The 22930-nt window shown below is 36.9% G+C and overlaps 1 protein-coding gene across 1 annotated transcript in view; it reads right to left on the bottom strand.

The window, feature by feature from the left end:
• Positions 1 to 22930, bottom strand: part of CRTAP (cartilage associated protein) — a 61256-nt gene that overhangs the window by 6367 nt on the left and 31959 nt on the right. The window contains exons 4-6 of the mRNA XM_051961841.1: positions 20451 to 20579; positions 16054 to 16199; positions 12659 to 12742 (exon numbers count right to left, since the gene is read on the bottom strand). Of these exons, the coding sequence (XP_051817801.1) occupies positions 12659 to 12742; positions 16054 to 16199; positions 20451 to 20579 (359 nt within the window). The remainder of the gene's footprint in view (positions 1 to 12658; positions 12743 to 16053; positions 16200 to 20450; positions 20580 to 22930) is intronic.

Genomic DNA, 22930 nt, shown 5'->3' with positions numbered 1-22930 from the left:
TACTTACAAGACTCCCTGGCGGTAAGCCATTAATAAATGCTTGTTGCCTTGTTGCTTTGCTGCCTACCCCTCTCTCTATCCATTTAAAAACAAGCAAAAAGAATGAATTGTGAAAATATGTTTTGTAAGCCTTAAAGCACTATTTACATGTGAACTGATAGATCTTTTGGAGGACCTCAGAAAAAAAATGAAGGAGCAGCTCCTTTAAGTTAAGGAGTGGCCACTGTTCCTGGGAACAGCCTTCCCTCCCAGTCCCCCTGAACTCCTGCAGAGAAAACATCTGCAGTCCTTGAAGTGACCAGCACAATTTGGGTAGGAGGAAGGTTTATTTGGCTTTCAGCCCTCGTGAAATATTTAAATAATACATAAATACAAGTGTAGGGTGCAGAAACATCCCTAGGCCTTTTTAAGAATTTATCTTGCTCATAAATAGAAGAAATAGATGTGTATATGGGTGACTATGACATCATTTAATAAACAATGACCAAATACCTACTTTGCTCAAGGCAAGGAACAGCTAGATTGCCCAGTGGTTAGAGCACTGGGCTTAGATTCAGGAAGAATTGAGTGTAATTTCAACCTCTGAAGTTAACTAGCTTTGGCAAATCACTTAATCTCTGTTTATTCAATTTAAATCTTGGCTAGGTGTGTGACCTTACACAAATCATTTAATCTCTATGAGCTTAGTGTGGAAATTTCCTGCATCAATATAGATCCAGATGGGCAATTTAGCTATAACTGAGGGCCTTGAAGAATCCACTGAGTCACCGAGTTGCTAAGCAACATGTCGAAAATCACACAGATCAGAGCTTCTTAATTTTTTTCCCCTTGTGATCCTTTTTCACCTGAGAAATTTTAATATGATCCCTCATATATAGATATATAAAATATACAAGTCAAACATCTATTGATAATAAACCATAATTTTGCAACTACCACAAGACCCCATATGGGGTTACAAACCAGTTTAAGAAACATGTTATCCATATCCTTGTTGTAGTTCAGTCCTTTTAGTCACATTTTCTTGGCAAAGATACTGGAGTGGTTTGCCATTTCCTTCTCCAGCTCATTTCAGAGATGAGGAAACAGAGGCAACACAGTTAAGTGACTTGCCCAGAGTCATGCAGACAGTGTCTGAACTCAGGAAGATGAATCTCTGTGCAATGTAGCTGCCCAACATGTGTCCTAAGTACAATTTGATCTAATCTTCCTGACTCCTAAGCCAGCTCTCCATCCAAGATACATTGTCTCTCTGACTGACCGTACAAATGATAATGAAAACATGCGTCCATTTCATTCAGCTTAATACATAAATTCTATGTAATACATCCTTACTATGCTATAAGAAACAATGAACATAAGGAATTCAGACAAGCATGGGAAGATTTATGAAAACTGATACAAAGTGTAGTAAGCAGAAACAGGGAAACAATATAACAATAAGGACAACAATGTAAATGAGAAGACTAAAAAAGAAAAAAGAAAAGAGTTGAAAGCTGTATTTAAAATCACCTGACAGAAATGATGAGAAAATGCACTTAGCTTCCTTTTTTTTTAAAACAGAGGTGAAGGACTGGTTAAGGAATATTGTACATTGATAGACTCAGTGTTAATAAATTGCTTTTTTATTCTTTGCTACAAGCAATAGTCTATTGGGAAGGGAAGAAAAATATATTTGGAAATAAAGAGGATATAAAAACAAAAGATATCAACAAAAAAATGTAATTAGGGAAATAGTCAAAGGAAAAAAATGCAATACTTAAATTTTAATTAAAATTTATTGTCATTTTTTTCTAACAAGGATAAAGACTATTCCCTACTCTTTGCCTTTGTCCAAACTTCTCAGGCAGCTGATAAGAACAGGGGGTTTCAGGTTGACTTGGTATTTATTTGTTCCCATAAAATCATCTTACACTGATTACGCCTTGATAAGGCTCATGTTCGACAAGGTCTGAGGCAAGTCTAGATTGACCTTCAAAGGTAGCAAATGGGTTTGGTCAAAGTTTAGGGGAGAATCAATGCCCTGAAATTTGCTTTATTGGGGGTTTAGAGAACCACCTAGAGAGCTAATTTTCCTTCCTCTCTCCTATCCTTAAGGTTACTGTTCAGAGTCTATCCCTGTTCTAGGTCTCTAGGATTACTAGCACCTACATTTCACACACACATACACACATAAATGCATGTACACATGGAAACATTACAAGAAAGTGAGTGGATTAGTCTCCTTTTGTTCAGCTCTACTCCCCCTCCTCAATGTCACCCGATGGAGAAATTCACTAAGCTGCTAAATGGAGAGCTAAGAATAAACAGTTGTATCATCGGCCTTGCCCCCCACATCTCCCGGTGGCAAGACATCAACTCTTGGTGTGGAATGTGGACCTGAATCTCAGAAGCATTCTGCATGGAGGAGAGAGACAAATATTTTCTCAGAGCTAATTCCAGGGAACCAACCTCCCTCTACACGTACCTAACAGTTTCACACTACCCTGAAGGCCAACGGATTTGGGAAGCTCTGGTCCCCATGGAAAAGATGTGAGCCAGGATAACCAATGCCAGTTTGTTCCCTGATGTGAAAGCTTCCAGGCTTTTTTTTTTTCCTTCCTGTAACTGATCCCAGGATGGAGAGCTCTTAACCGCCACCTCCCAACCTCCACCCTACCCCCCTCATCTTTGATTTACTGGGCCCCTTTCCCATACTTTTAGAAAGGAAGAATTCTTGCCTTAATAGCTGTATCATCATGTTGATGCACAAGCATTTTTAACTCCCAGAATGCCATAGTCATTTGGTTAATTCTGGTCCACAAAGGATTATACATTTAGATCTGGGAAAGATCTCAGAGACCATTTAGCCCAAGCACCTCACTTTATAGATGAATAAGCTAAGTGCCAAGAAGAGTAAATAATTTGCCTAATATCACTCAGGTAACCTTGGACTTTTTTTTTTTTTCTAGTTTCCATGGCTATTAGAACTCATCTTTATTGTGAAAGCAAAAGACCTGGGTTTGATCCTTGCTCTACCATTTTCACACTATGTGAATTTGGGCTCTTAATTTCTTTTCTCACCTATAAAATGAAGGGGTATTGGATTAGGCAAGTCAGTGCCTCTGAGAAATTAGTCATGAACTTATATGGCTATTTGGGGTAACTTTTACATATCCTCAATTAAGGAGATCCAATTCTATAATTTCATCTAATTATCTGCTTAGATAATTATTGATACCAAAAGACTGGTTCTAGCTGTGAGGAATGACAAACTTCCAATTCCAGAAGAATTTTATCTAAAATAATAAATAGTAAGACAGCACTCACATTTCCAGAAATACAGTCTCATCTCTCCATATTTCCCTATAAGGTGTTACCAAAAGAATCTAAAATGTGAAGCTAGCTTCAGGAACAGTTTCAGCCCATGCCAAAGCTTTAACTGGCCTTCAGATGGGGATGAAGAGAAAAAACATCAATCATCCAGAGCCAAGAAAATCGTACTTTCCAGTTTCATTGGTAAAATCATTTCTTATCCCCAATTATTTTCATGAGTAAATAATTCATTGCTTGGGGATTAGCTTCATAAACCTAATCATGTCAATTAAACTGTTCTTTGGAAGCTTGAAGCTTAAATACTTTGATCACATAATGAGAAGATGGAACTCAATGAACAAGACCTTGATGTTGGACAAGATTGAAGGCAAAAGGAGACAGGGATGGCATCTGTGGTCCGAGAGATCATAGAGAATCAGACACAACTGAACAAATCATTTCATCCCTCAAGACCCTTTAGTGATTCCCTATTATCTTCCACTAAAATTGACCCTTCATAGTTTGGCATCCAAGCACCTCTACATTCTGGTGTTATTATAGTTATCTGTCTAACACTTAATTTGGTTCCTTTGGGGATACTACTCAATAGCAAGAGAAATCCAACCCAACAAAGAATTGGAAGGGGGGGGGAAGGGTAATGAGTTAAATAATCCCTTGCATAATTTCCCTGCCTGAGATTAAAATATATCTATGGTTAACTCTGTTTTATACCTTCTTGATTAGTTCAGCAGATTCCTGAATTTGGATAGAAATAGAGACTCCAGGCAGAATGTTTCCAACCCAATGGAAGATCTCCACAGTGTCCCTACTTATTCCCTTAAATTCCCATTTTGCCAAGGGACACTCAACATAACATACTTAATCCTGCACAGACTATGCCTGAAGCACCAAGTCATTGACAACTCATTCTATTTAAAAAAAAAATGGGCATGGGGGAGTTTGATGTTGGGGGATGTAGTGGGTGGTGTTGGGATCTGATGAGATGCTACCCCAGTTTCACAGTGGGATGTTTCATGTCAGCTATTTAAGCCAGTTTCCAACAGTGAATTCTAGAAAACATTTTTTATATCCTTTTCCAAACTTCCAAATGAGACATTTAATTTCCTAAGGGCTCTGGTACCTCCAACATCTGTTTACAAATCCCCAAGGGCTGGGCCAACTTTTTTGACCTGTCTTTGCTTGGATGAGTCAATGGGTATAAATCAGCAGTAGAAAATCAACATAATTTTAAAGTTAAGAAATGCCAAGAGCTCTAAGACACTTACTCAGGCCAGAGTTTGAATGCAGGATTTGTTTAAGGATCCTGATAAAGAGTAAGAAGAGGTCAACGACCAAGTAAGATGAGAACCTGATTATGTCCCTGTCTGCCTTTGGACAGTAGACTAGGGGAAGAATAAGGTATTACAGAAAGTCCCAAAGACCAGAAGCTCCACAAAAGTACTAGAAACTATTAAAATATATAGACTGGACCTCAATAGCACAAAGGAAAATGGCATCTTGAGCAGTAATGGATAATTTAAGTAACACTTTACAAATTCAGGCATATTTTGTTTTTTATTATCCAGCTAATGGAAGAAAAAATAATTTGAGAACTGAGAGGAGAAAAACAGTGGCTTCTTCGTGATACCTGTTATGTATGTACCATTAAGGTGGTAAAGAGTTTCTCAGGACATTTTTTCTCAGCTTTATCTTCTTAGATAAAGAATCACCTCTCTCCTCTACAAATACTATTCCTATTAGGAAAGGGCGTTTTGGGAGGGCGATATGGGTAACAAAGCAGCAAAATCACTATTGGACAAAAACCCTGTAATATCCAAGTACATCAGAGGGATAAAAGTCTTGGTGCAATAGAAATTAGGAAGAAGATATCAGAAGCAAAGAGACAGTGTGAAAATTCACATCCAGTGTTATCTAGACCAGGGGCTTCTTGATCTTTTCCCACTCACTTGAGAAATTTTTATGTGAACTCGGTATACAAGTATATAAAATAGGCATACAAATTAAACATTTACTGATAATAAATCATAATTTGGCAACGCCCACATTCAGTTAAGCGACTCCATATGAGCTTGCAACCCGCAATTTAAAAAGCTGGCATTTATAATACAAGGACATGGGTTTATCACTAAAGACAGACACTATCTGAAGGGAAAGGACTAATTTGTGGGCAATAGCTAATGGATTAGCCATATGATTAGCTAAATGAAGAAATCATAATTGGATTGTAAATAAAGAATGAAGTATGGGGAAAGGAGTTCTAGAAGGTCACAGTTAATGCAAATGTGAAGATTAAGATTAGATACATTTTAGCTCATACTAAATAGACATCATATGAAGTGAAGTGGAACGAAAGGCTCAATATCACAAACAGGTGGAGAACTAATACAAAGATGATAAAGGACGGTGATCATGGTGAAATGGGTATATGAGAAAACTGAACACAGACGTTGAGAGCCTCCCTGACTTGGTGTGCTTATATGGGTCTATATCTAGTCCACATATTATCTCTCAGAACCCCTTTGTAGCACAGTTCTGATTACACCAAACATCCCACTTACTCCATCTTTGACTTGAAAGCATTGAGACCTAGATGCTTATCTTAAACACCCCAATGGAAGCAGAGATGATACAATCTTTTTACTACCTAAACTACAACTGGACATTACCAAAAAGACACAAACAATTACCTAATTGTTACCAAAAAATAGAACAGGAGGTTAAATATTCAGGCAGGATTTTGCAAAGGACAAGATGCATTATAAATGACACGATCCTTAATACTAGCTTTAAAACATTGGAAAAAGTGGGCGACTAAAACCTGCACTTGTTATTTAGTAAGAGTCTTTGTGGAATTTGGAGTTTTCTTGGCAAAAATACTGGAGTGTTTTGCCATTTCCTTCTCATCTTCATTTTACATATGAGGAAACTGAGGCAAACAGAATTAAGTGACTTGCCCAGGATCACACAATTAATGTCTGAAGTTCCATTTGAACTGAAGAAAATAAGTCTTTATGGCTGTGGGCCAGCGCTCCATGCCACCTAGCTGCCCCCCAAAACCTGTACTACATCTTCTCATACTTCCTTGGATTCTTGGCTGACTGAAAATTTGCCATGAGAAACCATGGGACAGTTGGAAAAAGACAAATTGGAAGCTTCTCTGGTCCGTAAAGAACTTAAAGATGTTTTGATACTTAATATGATATTAATGCTTGTGTGCCTCCTTTGTTCTAATCCTAAATGAATTGAGTTCACATATTTGGAATGGCTATATGGATAATTTCAGTGATTATTGAAATCTTAAGCACAGATCATTCTAGAGCACTGCAGGAGTGGACAGCAGAGAACAGAATGTAATGAGAATTAATAAATTAATTTAGGATGAGCACATCCATTACAAGTCTACACTTTGTGATTAAGTATTGTTATCTAAGTGGTTTTTCTGAAGATAAAGACTTGAGCGGTACAGCTTGGGAATGCCATGTGTGTCCCCCAGATTTAGGAAACATCTCCTAATGATGTATGTGTCCCCAAATCTGGCCAAAAATAGATGAAAAATTGATGTTAACCATGATTGATGGGTTTCCTTTCATTATAAGTTTAAATCAGTGGACCTCAAACTTTTGTTCTCAATATCTTTATCCTATTAAAAATGATTTAGGATCTGTCCAAAGAGTTTTTGTTTATGTGGGTTATAGTTATAGATATTGATCACATTAAAAATAAAAACCAGTTATGAATTTGTAGACTCTCTGAAAAGATTTCAGAAATTCCGAGGATGCTCTGGACCAGACTTTGAGAACCAGTGATTTAAATAATCAGTTTCTAAACATAAATATGCAATTTGTAAATTTCCTTAACCAAAACCATAAAAATCCATGGGAGGTTGTGATCATAAGTCTTCTCTTGGGTAGAGACCAGCAAGACAAAATAAATTCAAAGTAATATGGAGTAGGCATGGGATACAGATCAGGGAAGGAAACATGTAGAAGATGGCACTTGAGCTGAGTTTTTAAGGTAACAAGGGCTTTTGCTTTTTTCCTTCTTACATCTAGTTGTGTGGATAGACTAATCTCTAGACTGCTATGAAACTCAGCCCAGGAAAAGGGCAACATGGAATTATCAACTCATTTCAATTCAACTGAGCTCAACTCTATTCAACCTAATAAGGAACCTGCAAGATCTGGTGAAATGAATGGAATTTAACTCCATTTAAGTCATTAAGTGCATGATTTGGCATATCAGGAAGCTCCAGAACAGTCGTATCCTGTATTTCCAGCTCTCCTTCCCCTAACTTTCTTCTGCCTTCTCTAATTACTTAGAAGATCCAGGAAAAGAATTGACAAACTAGGGTCACAATTGTTGGAGCTAGATGTCAAAATTGGGTTCTTAATTCTGAAATTAGGGGCAGCCAGTGGTATAGTGAATAGAGCACCAGCCCTGAAATCAGGAGGACCTGAGTTCAAATCTGTCCTCAGACACTTAACACTTCCTAGTTGTGACCCTGAGCAAGTCACTTAAACCCAATTGCCTCAGCAAATAAATAAATAAATGCTGAAATTAATATGGAAATATGGAGACAAAAATAAAATAATTCTTGACCTCATGGAGTTTATATTCTAATGAAGTGATACAACAAAAACATAATAAGTAAAAAGAAGCTTTTGTATTTTTTTTGGTTGAATAAAGAACAGAAAACAAAAGCAAGAACAAAAAGAAGAGAAAGATGAGAGAAATTCTGTCCATGTTTTAAGCCTAATGATTCCTGAAATAGAACTAGGTTTGTTGTTCGTTCTTCACCAAGCTGCCCCTCAGTCTGTCCAAGTATCGGAAGTTTTATTTCATAATAGAAACAATTTATCATAATGAATACAATCCCCACCCTAAGGAGAGTGTCTGACTAGTCTAACCATTACTCAAATAATGCTCTAACTTCCAACCAAAGTCTGAACTTAAGAAAAAAGAAAAAAGTATTTTGGAAGCATTTCAAACCTACTGTTAATTCAAATAATTTGTCATGAAGCACTCTGCATTTGTCAGGAAACATCTCCTATAAAACAAATTAGTGGTATTTGTTTTCTTTTTGCATAAACTAGAAGAAAGGGTTTTGACACAACACTGGAAAAGGTCTGAAGGATCCATAGTGGATAACAAGATATAGTTTTTTAAAAAATGACCATTTTCATGTGAAAGCTGTATCTGCTTGTAGAATTTCCACATACTTTTCATGAAATTTGAAATTTACATCTGGAATGCATGCTACCATTTACTAATTCAGAGAACATTTTATTTGGCCATAATTTATGACTTATGCAAACAAGAAATTATCCAAACATCTTTTCTCTGTATGTCATTTCCTCTGCTCTATTTCAAGTCACAACTGAACTATTAAAAGCCAGTTTAAAAACAAAACAACAAATTGTTTGTAACGCCCTTCTACTCTTTCAGGGCAATGATTCCCATGGAATTGGAATCTTAGAAATCTGTAAGATGGCAGAACTTGCTACAACTTCCTACCGTGACTTAAAATCACTGTGAAACTTCCTAATAACATTTTCCTGCCTAGAACAGCCAATTTAATTTTTTTTTCTTCCCAGCCGAGAGGCCCATAAAGCTAATCCCAGTTAAGGTTTTCCAGAACATCTCATTCCAAGATGTAGAAAGAAAAAAAAAAAAAAAACCTTAGTTGCCTGGAAAATGTTATAAAGAAGTTTCACTGTATTTAACATCTTATTTCTGCCAAGCTGGCTCTAAAGGTACAAAGCTAAAAACTCCATCAACATTCTTTAGGTGAGTGAACCACCTCTTAAAATGACTAGGAGAGTAGGACATTCAAACACACAGTCATGGCGTCAGCTGGATGCTGTGGGAACTTAAGCCTGGTGTAGTGTAGTGGGAGTATGCTGAGTTCCTGAAGAGTATCAAGGTGTGGAATTGGGCCTGAGGAATTTGAGAACAAGTTAATACTTCGAGTTCAATCTCAAATATCCACTGGACAGTCAGAAGCTGACCTGTTCTCTCTCTGGCTATGTTCTGAGGACAATGTTGGCCCCCATTCGCTATCCAAACAGTAGAATCCTAAGCTTTTGTGGGCCAGGTGGGCATAGAATAAATGAGCAGGTTTTTTCACTTGACTAGCAGTGGGTAAAAGCTGTCAACAGGTAGGTCTGATGTCAGGGAAAACTTCCTACTACTAAGAGTTTTATAAAAGTAGAATGAGCTACCTCAGTAGAGTTCCTAGAGCAATGATCACTCAAAAGTTATGATGTAGTGTACATTCTAGTTTAGGAAAGGTTGGTGGGTTGCTGAGGTCCCTTCCACATCTAAAATTCTTTAATTCTTGGTGAAAATGTATCTCTATCATCTTTAATCTATTTTTTCTCCTTCTTCGCTGCTTTCAAATATAGATCTCTTTTATGATTAGAAAAGCACTCACAAAGGCAAAAACAAAAATCCCACACAAATTGTCTTTTAAAGATACAATTTTGTCTTTCTCCTATTCAATGAAACAGGATCATAGAATTAAAGCAGTGCAGCCTAGTAGAAAGGACAGAGGCAGCTTGGTGGTGTGGATCTTAACACATTATGATTTATTATCAGTAAATGTTTGATTTGTGTACCTATTTTATATATGCCTGAGGTCATGTAAAAATTTCTCTAGAAAAAGAGGTTTCAAGTGGACAAAGTTTGAGAAGCCCTGATAAATATTCAATGCTATATAAGGCATTGAACCTCACATCAGGAAAACCTTCCCTTCCCTTTCATTCCATTAGACTTTGAACTCCTGGAGAACCAGGACTATCTTTTTACCTTTCTTTGTGTTCCCAGAACTTAACAATACCTGGCACAAAACAGGTATTTTATAAATATTTATTGATACCTCTATGCCAAAAACGACTTGATTAAATTGTTTTTGACAGACTTGTGCCTAAAATGCAAAGGACAGTATTAATCTTTTTTTCTTCAACATACAGTTACTGATGAAGAAAAAGAATTGTGTCTTATCTATACTATATATTTCTCCTGGAACCTCATGCAGTGACCTTAATAGCATAAAGCCCCCAGAAAGATTTTCCAAAAAAGCGGTCTCATTATGGCATCAACAAATCTGATTTTTAGTTCTGCCTTTGCCACTTACGATCGGTGTGACTTTGAATGACCTTGAGTGAATGATCTTGAATGAAGGCCACTGGATCCAGTTCTGGAGCTCTACGGGCTTTTTCAACAAATGGGGAAGGGGAACAAGGTCATTCATAGGAGTCACCTAACTCTAAATTCTAGAATTCTAAATTCTAAAATTGCTAAAGGGAACTGGACAACAATTTACATTAGAAAAGACAATGTTTCTAGCTCATAGAAAAATGGAGGAGGAGAATAAACGAAAAATCTTTAAAATGCTACTGTAATTTAAAATTCAGGGTAGTCTGGGTTAGTGTACTGGGTCTGAAGTAAGGAGGACTCATTTTCCTGAGTTCAAATCTGACCTCAGATACTGATTAGCTTTGTGACCTCAGTCAAGTAACTTTAGCTTGTTTGCCTTAGTTACCTCATCTATAAAATGATCTGTAAAAGAAAATGGCAGACCACTCCAGTATCTTTGCCAAGAAAACTCCAAAAGAAGTCAGAAAGAGTTGGGCACAACTGAAACAATTGAACAACAACAAATATTTTAAATTTACTGCTTGTAGAAGGTAAAAAAAGATGATATTGAGATGTCGAGAAATCTTCCCTTTGGGAAAATGATCATCTTGGTTTTCATTTCTTGTTTTTCCTTTTTTGTTTTTCATTTACCTTTTTTGTAATAATAGTATCCTTTCGTAAAAATACTCACTAATCCTTAAAATTTTTTTTTTTGTAATGAGTTTTCTTTCATAAAAATGCTCATTAATCCTAGATTATTTTTTCAGGGCCTCTGAACTTCAGGGAGAATTCAACATTGTGATAGCTTTAATCAAATGGAAAATATTTTCTTGATAACTCATATTTATAAAACATTTTTCTTCATCCCCATGTGAGATAGGAAGTGAAGGTATTAGTTTCATTTTACAGATGAAGAAAACAATATCTGAAAGATTATGTGATCTGGCTGCAACTACATAGATAATACAGCCCTCTCCTATAATCTGCAAGAGCCATGCTCTCTTCACAGGTTTCTCTCCCCTTCAATTAATTCATCATTCAAACTGCTACTATATCTCTTTTCCTTATGGACCAATCTGATCACTTCCCCAGTTCAAAACTTTTGGTGACTCATCTATTATTTTATGATTGTAATCATATCATTGGAAGTATTTTTGTTTTTCATATTTGTATTTCCATTGTTTACACAGTGTCTGGCACATAGTAGATGTCTAATAAACGCTAGTTGAATGATTTTTGAATTCACTTCCAATTTCTTAGTCCAGCATTTGTGGCTCTCTACCATCCCTCATAAGTCTCTCTCTCTCTCACCTTATCTCCTACAGCTTTGAGACAACTTGGACTATCTTAGTCTCTCATCTCTGTTCCTCTACTTATGCTGGGTTTTTTATTCCTGGGATACCTTTCTTCCCATTTACCCAAATCTGTCATTTGTGGAACTCTTACTCATCCTTCTGTCTTCAAGATCATCTCCTATATCAAGTCTTCTTGATCCTGCTAGTCATTAAAGAATACTTCCTTGGCTTCCCTTCCCTATTCCCTACATATTCTGGGATCTCATTTTCATGTGTTTATATATTATTAATTGTCAGTACATTGACAAATTTATCGATCACCTATAAAGTACCAAGGGCAGCTAGGTAGTGCAGTAAATAGAGTGCTGGGCCTGAAGTCAGGAAGACTCATTATTTTCTTCAATATAAATATGGCCTCAGAAGCTTACCAGCAGTAAGTTACTTAACCTATTTGCCTCAGTTTTCTTATCTGGAAAATGAGCTAGAGAAGGAAATAGCAAACCACTCCAGTTTCTCTGCCAAGAAAATCCTAGATGGGGAAGACAGCAAATAGAAGGGAACTAAAAAGTGGGAGATGGTTACCTGATAAAGGGACCTCTTGGAGAACTCCAAAGGAGTGGAGCTAGGTGGGAAATGAAGAGGTAAATGGGCTGGGTGCCCTCGTTAATGGAAGTTTGGGGAGTACTGTTCTGTCCTCTGATTGGAGAAGTTTGTGAGTGTTGGGGCTGATTGCAGGAGGAAGAGGTTCCTGGGGCAGGAAATGTTATATTTATTTGTACTCCATCCTTAATTGAATGTAAGTACCATGAGAACAAGAACCCATAGCTTTACTCAACTTCCCAGCACAAGACTTAAGCACACAGTAAGTGCTTAATAAATATTTGTTGACTTGAACTGAACTAAAAACTCACCTCATCGTCATCCATTATGTTTTCTTTGGCAAATTCATAGAGTTCCTTTTGAATTGTTGTTACATTAAAGTATTGAACAGCTTCCTGTTGGGGAAGAAAATAATATAATGAGTCAAGATTGGTGATGATAACTCTCAATCGTATTCTGGACGCTATGTTTCCCCTGGGGATACAAATACCATCTTTCTTTCAACCACAGTGCAAATATCACCTTCTATAAAGCCTTTCCTGATCCCCCCAGATGCTAGTATGCCCTTTCCTAAGTAATCTACTTAACTCTCTGTAATTAACTACTTGCATTCATTTTCTGGATATGTATTCTCTATATAGGAGTTAATCTATACATATTATTACAGCAATATGTATAGGGCAGCCAGATGGTATAGTGATAGAGCACTAGACATAGAGTCAGGAAAATCTGAGTTCAAATCTACCCTCAGACACTTACTAGTTGCATGACCCTGGGCAATTCACTTCACCATGTTTGCCTCAGTCTCCTCATTTGTAAAATGAGCTGAAGAAGAAAATGGCAAAGTTGTCTGATCTCATAATTTATTTTGCTCTGCTCCAATGAATGGAACAAAGATAAATAGAAACTGATTCCCATTCGTCTGATCTCATAATTTATTTTGCTCTGCTCCAATGAATGGAACAAAGATAAATAGAAACTGATTCCCATTCTACATAAGGAACGTCTTCCTAACAATTGGAGATATCCAAAAATGGAATGTGCTCCCTCATAAAGTAGTGAATCTCCCATTATCAGAAGTACTTAAGTTGAATGGTCCTATATCCAGGATGCTCAGATACAGGTAAGAGGATGAATTGGTTGACTTCTTAAATTCTGTGGTTTTGCATAAATAATAATTTAATAATAATTGCTAATAAGCAATTTGGCCTCCAATCCAAGTTGTCAAAGATAGATCAAGGAAATAAGCATTTAGCAAGGGATAATGCTATAAAAAATTACCCTGGCATGAGTTCTATCAATAAAAAGTTATTTAAAAAAAAAAAGGAAAGAAGCATTTATTAAGCACCCACTAAATAAATATTATCTCACTTTCTCCTCACAATACCCCGTGGAAGATAGATGCTCTTACACTCTCCATTTTACATTTTATTAAGACAAGTAGTGGTTAAAAGACTTGGTCAGAGTCACACAATAAGTGTCTGAAGCAAGATTTAAATTCCAGTCTTCCTGACTCCATGCTCAATACCCACTGTACTACCTAACTGCCTTGAACAACTTTTTTCACTGGAGAAAAAAAGACAGACAAAGCAGTAAGGATATAATTCCTAGAATCATTCATAGTATCTTAGATACAGAAAATCTGAGTGTTGCTAATGAGTTTATTGCTTTGGGTATAGCCTTCATCCTAGCTTTTGTTTCGCCAATCAATCAATAAGCATATTTTAAGCACCATGTGCCTGTACTTCAACCTTGAGGGCCACTAAGAACCAATACACAAGTGTAAAGCACAGGTGAGGAACAGAGAAATGAGGGTAGGAAAAGAGTACAGGAAAAATAAAGGAAGATATGAAGATAAAGGAGGGGAAAAAAGAAACAGATGTGGTCAATAATCATAGTCAGCATTAAATAGCATTGTGAAACTCACACCACTTTGCATAAATTATATCCTTTGATCCTCCCAACAAGTCTGAGCAGGAGTTACTGAATATAGGTATTAATATGTGTTTGACAGAGCCCGTAGTAGGTATTTTGCATCTGTTTTCCAGATGAGGAACTGGAGAGCAGAGATGCCAATGGAGTTGCACTGATCAAGGATGGGCAGATTTAGGGGAGAGCCCATGAGGTTCCTCTGTATATGTGGAAAGAGAGAAGACTCGAGACTGAGGCCGGTGGCTGCTATGATCCTTGGGCAAAAAGCCACTGTTTTAACTCCGAGAGACAGTCCTTCCTTGAGAATACTGCCAAAGAGCATAAAATGACAAGCATTCATTCAAGAGGTTCTGGCCCAATAACCACACACTTGTCTTTTTTGAGGACAAGGACACTGGGCTCTATTGTTTCTCCAAAGACATCTTCTTTGATCAAACAAAGATTTCCACTGCAAATAGCCCCCAACACCATCAACCGCAATTCTTTCCTTGTTCAGTCATGAAAAGACTAGAACTTTTGCTAAAAAAAAAAAAAAAAAATACTCTTGGACCCTAGTTGTTTTGGGGGAAGGAGCTTGTTCTCAATAGTTATAATCCCAGAAGCCCTTAGAGGTGCCTTGGAACAGAATTCATACTGCATATGCAAAAAATGGGCTTCACTTTGTCTGTGTAGACATAAGCTGAATTGATATAATTTTTAGACATGGCCAACCAGGAATTTATTTGATTTGACCCTTTGTTTTTCATTCCCTTCCTCCCCCCCAGTTGGAGGAGCAGGAGGAACAGAAAAAGTAAATGGTTGTTAATTGAAAAAAAAACTAAATTTAAAGTGGATATAACCTGACTGCTTTTAATTGACTAGTTGTATTTTTTAAAATGGATACAGCCTGACTGCTTTTTAGTGACAAGAGTTTTATTTTTCTTTTTTTCTCCCTGAAGTAAAAAGAGAATGGGAAGCAGGAAAAGCAATACTTTTTAATTAAGAAGAATTAAAAGTGTTACATATTTAAAAAAAAAAAAAAGAATCACAGATACATGTCTATCTGGAACACAGAAACTATATTAAGTTTGTAGAGATAGGGGTTAGGGTAGAGAAGAGCATGCAGAAGCAGAAGGCCATGAAAGACTTTTGAACACTGGATTAGGATGCTATCTTCCTTAACTTCCCCTCCTCTCACCTATCAATTTTTTTAATGGCAAGGAAACCTGCAGAGGCAGATAGTACAACGGACAGGGTGTTCAGCCTGGATAATCAGTAAAATTTTTACTAGCTATGTAATTCTAGGCAAGTCATTTATCCTCTGCCTGCCTCAATTTCCTCAAATACAAAAATGTGATGATAAGAAGCACCTATCTCCCAAGGTTATTGTAAGGATCAAATGAGATAGTATCTCCCAAGGTTATTGTAAGGATCAAATGAGAGAAGTGCTTCGACACATAGTAGGTGCTAAATAGAAGAGGAGACAGGAAATGATTTTCAAGTATGAAAGCTGTCTGATTAAGCATGGGCCCAAAGGTGAGAAATAAGAAAGCAGCACTAACTTGGCTTCTTTGTAGAAATGAGGGACTTACAGGTACATGACATACATGATTTAATGAATCCTCCCCAGATTTACCCTCCCATTCTCTTCTTCTTTGTTATAAAAGGTATGGCTCTTTGGAGAAGGAGGGTAAATGCAGATGTAAAAAAAAAAAAAAAAAAAAAAAAGACAAAAATATACTAAAAAAAATTAAAATTTACTCAAGAAATAAAACAAATTTAAAAAATAACTTACCGATCTGGGCTGGAAATGCTCATCTGTGAGACCCCACTTCTCTCTGTGGTACTCATAGTAAACCAGATTCTGTTTCATGACTTCATCTTTCTGATCAAAGAGCATATAGCTGGCAACACATGGAGCAGCATTCTTCATGTCATTCACTGGATTGGGTGGGAAGGGGAGGAGAAAAATGGGAAGGAAAATAATTTAGAAGGTCCTATTTCATTGGAGATAGAGTAGAGTTTCCTAAAGATCTAAAAAAACAGAAAGGATTTATGGAAAATCTTACATATCTTATTGGATGGTTTCTGATTTGAAAAACTGTAATTGGGTGATCAAAACTAGAAACTGTATTGGGCCAAGTAATTTCCATAAAAATGAGTACCTGATGCAGGATCTGAGGTCAGTACTGAGAAAAGGAAGTACCTTTTGCACAAACAAAATCAATTTTGTTAAAAATTTTAAAAGAAGCTATAGTTGGGAAAACCTTTGCATCAAGTATCTCTGATAAAGATTGCTACCTAAGACATACAGAATTAATAAAACATATAAGCTCAAGAGCCATTCATTCCCCAGTAGTCGAGTTGCTAAAGAATATGAGTAAGCACCTTTTCCTAATAAGAACTACAAACAATTCATGACCCCAAATGCAAATCAAAAGGACATGTTTCACATTATATTCCCAAAATGTGACAAAAGACACTACAAGAATATAGGCGCACAGTTATTCTGTTAGTGGAGCCATGAATTAGTCTAGTCATTAAGGAAAAGGATTTGGAATTATGTGGGGGGGGAGGGGTGAAGTGACTAAAATCTTCATACTCCTATGTCTGGGGATTTCAGCGTCATATATATGACTCCAAAGAGGTCAAAGACAGGGAGAAAATCACCAAGGACACCAAAATATTCATTGGAGCAGTTTTTTTGTGGTAGCAAAGAATCAGGAAAACTAAGTGGAAGGGGGCACTCATCAGTTGGAGATTGGATAACTATGGTATACGAATATAATAGAATAGCATTGTGCCATAAAAGGAATATAAGGAAATCTGAGAAATATGAGAAGACAAATGAAAAGATGAATAGAAATAAGCAGAATCATATAAAAAATATATGAAATGTCTACAACAAATGAAGGAATAAAAAACCCTCAAAACTAAATTATATTATGTAATACAACCTCAAAGAGATGAAAGAATGTATGTCCTTCCTTTCTTTTGAGAGGGGAAAGACTTTCATGTAGAATGTTGCATGAAATGTCATGTGGTAGTTTTGCTGAACTTTTGAAGATTAAGGTTGTTTTATTTTTAATCTCTGTTACAAAGAGTAGCTTTGCTGGGTGGTAAAGAGGAAAAGGGAAAATTTCAAAATGACTATGATATAAAAATAAAAGGCATCAATAAAACTTTCTTTTAGAATAACTGAGAGAGCTAAAAAAAAAAAATTAAAAAGAAAATGAAAATATCATTGTTGGGTTTACTTGTCAAGGAAAATGCCCCTAGTTAAACAGCCCCTAACCTTGTGATCTTTAGCCAATCACTCAACACTGATTGCTTCAACTTTCTCAACTGTAAAATGGGGATACCTCCCAAAGTTGTGATGATCAAATAACTGGATATGTGTAAAGTATTTAGCACATTGCTTGGCATATAATAGGTGCTTAATAAATGCTTGTTCCCTTCCCTTCACCCTTATCCCAGCTTCTCCCTAAAGCTAAACACAAGCCATTCTGGGTCTGAAAATGTTTCTTTAGGCCAAGACTTATCTATGCTTAGCTCCAAAATACTAGATGCTGGGGTGACTCAGGTACTCAACACTACTGCAGGGTGTGTCTGGATTGTCTAGACTGAATTGAACTAGTTCCCAGCCTCCACTGAAGGTCAGCCTCTGGGGCACTGGAGCAGACCTAAACCGGTATTGAAAGGAGATTAGGGGTGAGCACAAGGGTGAAAGGGCAGCAATTCTGGATGACTCATATTCAGCATTCTGGCATACAAGTCATTAAAACTGGATTCCCTAAATGTCATCAGCTTGCCAAAATATTCATTTATATGTGTGATTTGTGCCATCTAGTGGTGGTTTAATAAAATAAACTCAATCTTAGAGACAAAAGCAAGGGATTGATTCCAAACTCCATAGCTGGTGGTCCACATGCATCTATTAAGTGCTCATTATGTTCCAGGCACTGTGAAATCTTAAAATATTAAAGGAACCCAGAGAGAGGACTGTGGGAATTGAATGTGGATCACAATATAACATTCTCACTCTTTTTGTCGTTGTTTGCTTACATTTTGTTTTCTTACCCATTTTCTTTTCCTTTTGATCTGATTTTTCTTGTACAAGAGAATTGTATAAATATGTTTACACATATTGGATTTAACATATATTTTAGCATGTATAAATATATTGGCTTGCTTGCCATCTAGGGGAGGGAACAGAGGGAAGGAGGGGAAAATCTGAAACACAAGGCTATGCAAGGGTCAATGTTGAAAAATAATCCGTGGCTAAGTTTTGAAAATAAAACAAAAAGGGAAAAAATACTAAAGGACAGACATGAACAAAGCTAAAAGAATCAAGCCACCATCATGAGGAAACTCCTTCTGTTCTAGAGAAGGAAACAAATCATGAGAGAAGTGCCCAGCCTAATTTCACATGGTTGGCTCCCTCATGGAGGAACCCCACTGGAGTATCGATCTCCAGCCTACCTATCAGCACTCCTTTCCCCATTCCAGGCTTTATCTCCTACCCTTAGAATTCGGTTAGAGCATTTTGGTACGTGTGTAGCTGGCAGAGCATATGAGGGAGAAAACGATGTGCCAAGATACCAGCTCATTTTCAGAATAACTTAGATCCCACGTTGTGGTCATGTTATGTCCTCAAGGCTTCTGTGACCTAGTCAGAAGGCTAGATCAATGTTAGGAATGTTCAGAATGTGAGTACGTACAGACAAGAACCCACTTCAAAGAACTCAGTGCCCAAGTACCAATCCAAATTCCCACATAAACCACCTAACAAAAATAAGGGAGCGGGGTGTGCGTAAGGGAAACAGGCCCAGATCTGCAGTCAGATTATCCTGAGCTGAATCACTTTTAATTTTTTACTGTCTCTGTGGCTTTAGGAAATTTGTTTTTCATCTCAGGGCCTCGTCTTCCTCCAGCAGAAAATATAGGGATTGGAATATATAGTTTCCAAGGGGCTACGCCCCTGATATTATCATCTACACCAAAACGATCAGCAAGATAATCAATTCTGATTTTGCCTTGAGTCAGCCATGATTTCAGGGTTTCAGAGCTGAAAGGATTCAGACCGTGGAGACCAGCATTGAGAAGGTAGCTAGATTCACAATTTCAGTGGGATATAGAACTCCAGGAAAAAAACAAAACAAAATTCTCTGTCAGATCAGGTTAGTGTCTTCTCTGCAATTTGTACCTGTATAGAATGGTTTCAACTGTAGAAAAGTGAAACAATTTGTCCAGGGGCCACACACATACACAAACACACACATATATAGATATGTTTGTGTGTCTGTATAAATATACATATATGTATATATACATATGTATGAGTGTGTATGTATATACACGTACATTTATATTTAGATAATTTTATATATCATTTTCCTTCATAACAATCTTGTGGATATTTATATATTTTTATATACACATTTATGTATATAATTTCATCTTATTCTCATTAGAACTGTGAATATTTACATTTATATACATATGTGTGTATATAATCATATTCTATCCTAATAATAAATCTGAAGACTAATTATGTGATAATATATGTGTGTACATGTATATATAAAAATTCTATCTTCATAGCAAATCTATGGATATTTGTATTTATTTACACATACATATGTGATAATTTCATTCTATTCTCATAGCAACCTTGTGAATATATTATATTTATTTATACACATATGTATATATGATCTCATTCTATTTTCATAGTAATCCTGTGAATATGTATATGTATTTATATTATATCGTATTTACTTATTTATATGCACATATGCCTCATTTTATCCTCATAACAATCCTGTGAAGCAGGTGCTATTATCACCTCAATGTTATAGGTGGGGAAACTGATACTGAGAGATGAATAAAAGATCACACAGCTAATAAGCATCTGAGGCAGGACTGGAAGCCAGATTCCAAACCCAGCCCCAGATCCCCTACACCATACCACTTCTCCATTTGTGGGATTGAAATGCTGGCAAGTTTATGAAGTTTTTATTTCAGCCCAAGGAAGGAAGCCCTTCCAATGGGACAGATGTCTCAGTCATTATAAGAAAAGATATCACCCAGGACTACGAAAAGATGCTCTGTCGTGATGGCGCTGAAAGAATTCTGGGGAAAATGTTCTGTGACACAAATCTCATCTCTAGAGAGAAATCAATAACTCACACTTATAATAGGCAAACTGCAAATAATGATACATGGTGGCCACAAACTTCTCCACGGGATAGCCCCCTATGACAGGGGTGAGGTTCTCTTCACACTTCAGTTTGCACTCCAGAACTTCAATATAATGGTCTAGAAAAACACAAACAATATCAAGGATAGTCAACATTTCTCAATACCGTCTGAGGGTTTCCTTTTTCCAGAATCCATTATTCTTTCCATTATACCTTGCTGCCTTGGGTTCCCCGGTCTTACAAGGCTTATAGACCTTCTCCACAAATTCCAGCCCTCATCCCGAGGTTCCTGCATTTACTGCTAAGACTTCCTGCCCGAAATCCAGAGGGATGCCTCATTTCCTCTGCCAGGGTACCAGGTATGTTGAGTCCTGCCAAGGCACTCACCTGCAGTCTCTTGCTGGATGTTGGTCAGCCTGGGACCGGCCTCCACTCACTGACAAACTACCCTGATAATGTAGTCTTCTTGAATATGCCAGCTGTCAGCCATGTGGCAATCTGAATTCCTGGTTAGTTAATTAATACCTAGAGCAAGAAATGCTCCACTGACACCTTACTCACCAGTCCTGTATCTCTCCTGTTACCTTATACTGCTGCCAGCTCAGTCCCAACAGGTATGTCTTGTCTCTGGGTCTGAATATCTTCAATGTGCCCTATAACGCTATTGATGGGAACCCAATACCAATAAGTAGGAGTTGGTAATCAATGGGGGAAAAAAAGGTCATGACTAAAGAAGATTCAGGATGTTTTAGGATTTTCTTTTTAATCCAGACTTGTGATTTCATCAATTGAGAGAAAGGGAAGGGAATAAACATTTATGAAATACCTACTATATGTCAGGCCCAGTGCTGAGAACTTTACAATGATCCTTACAAAACTCTGGGAGGGGGTGGTGCTGTGAATACCCCCATTTTATAATTGAAACTAACCAGGCAGAAATTAAGTGACCTTTTCTAGTCTTACAGCTAGGAAGTATCTGAAGTAGGTTTTGGATTTGGACAACATGTTTCTAAGCACAGCACTCTATCCACTGTACTACCTTGGCTGCCATTTTAGAGAACTCTTGATGTGAAGATTCATTCTCTCAATACACACAAGTCACACTGTTCACTGCCTAGAGTTACACGACAAGTGTGTGTGAGAGGAAAACTCGAATTCAGTTCTTACTGATTTTAGAAAGTCCCCCAGAGCTCTCCTTCCTATTATCATACTGACTCTTTGATTAAAATTTATTAATAATAGCTCACATTTACATAGAACTTTAAAATTGGCAAAGCACTCCCCTCATAATAATTCTGATGTTCACTTGTCCAGTGGGGTCTTGGGTACAACACTTAATTTCTGATCCTTAATTTGTAAAATGAAACAGCTTGGATTAGATGAATTTTGAGGTTTTTTTCAAGGAGGGAATGGAAGGATTATCTTACAGATGAACAAACTGAGGCATAGAGAGGTCAAGAAGACTTGCCCAGGATCACATAGATAGTAGGTAATGGAGCTAGGACTCTTATTTTCAGTTCCTCTCATTGTAAGACCAGTACTCATTCCCTCCAGTCCCATCCTGCCTCTTCAATCAGATTCCATCCTATTTATACTCTACTTTATTCAGCCAAGCTCACTATAAGTTTCTGTTATTTATAAACACTGTCACTATTGATATTTTCTTTTTTTTCTAATAGCATATCATTTTTCCAATTACATGTAAAGATAGTTTTCAACATTTATCTTTGTAAGATTCAGAGTACCAAAATTTTTTCTCCTTCCCTCCTTCACCTCCCCCTCTCCAAGAGAGCAGGCAATCTGATATAGGTTATATATGAACCATCATTTTTTAATGTATTTCCATCTGAGTGATGTTGAAAAGTTAGTGATGTTTTCAAGTAGATCTTTTGTATATGTTTGTTTCTAAATCAATCTGATCTTTCATTGCTATAGAGAGCTTCCTGTCAGGAAATTCTCTCTACCAATGTAGGTTAGAAAGTGCTCAGTAGTCTAGTCTTAAAAAGTTGTCTTAAAGGCTAAAAGACTTAAAGTTAACATTTGTCAAGGGAAAATTTCAGTCATTTCTAATTCTTGGCTAGGCTAGCTCTCCATACTTCAAAACTGCCTCTCTTTTTCTTGTGGCTGGACACTAAAAATGTCATCCACAATATTTATTTTTGCCATTTGAATATTTACAATACCAGGATTATTGGCTCAGAAGAGATGAAGTTTTTTTAAAGTTCTGCTCATGTGCCAGCTCTTTCATGAGCTATCTAGATAGATAGGGTGCTGCATTTGGAATCAAGTGCATTCAGTCATCTACTAGCTAAGGAAGTCACTTAACCTCACTCAGTCTCAAGTTTCTTTATCTATAAAATGGGGATAATAATGCCATCTACTTCCCAAAGTTATTGTGAGGATCAAATGAGATAACATATGCAAAGAGTCCCCAGTAAGGGGTATTATTTTTATACTTATATATAAGTT

The sequence above is a fragment of the Antechinus flavipes genome, chromosome 5 (assembly GCF_016432865.1).
Source record: "Antechinus flavipes isolate AdamAnt ecotype Samford, QLD, Australia chromosome 5, AdamAnt_v2, whole genome shotgun sequence".
NCBI classification, from domain to species: domain Eukaryota; kingdom Metazoa; phylum Chordata; class Mammalia; order Dasyuromorphia; family Dasyuridae; genus Antechinus; species Antechinus flavipes.
This window is presented reverse-complemented; position numbering and strand designations above follow the sequence as displayed.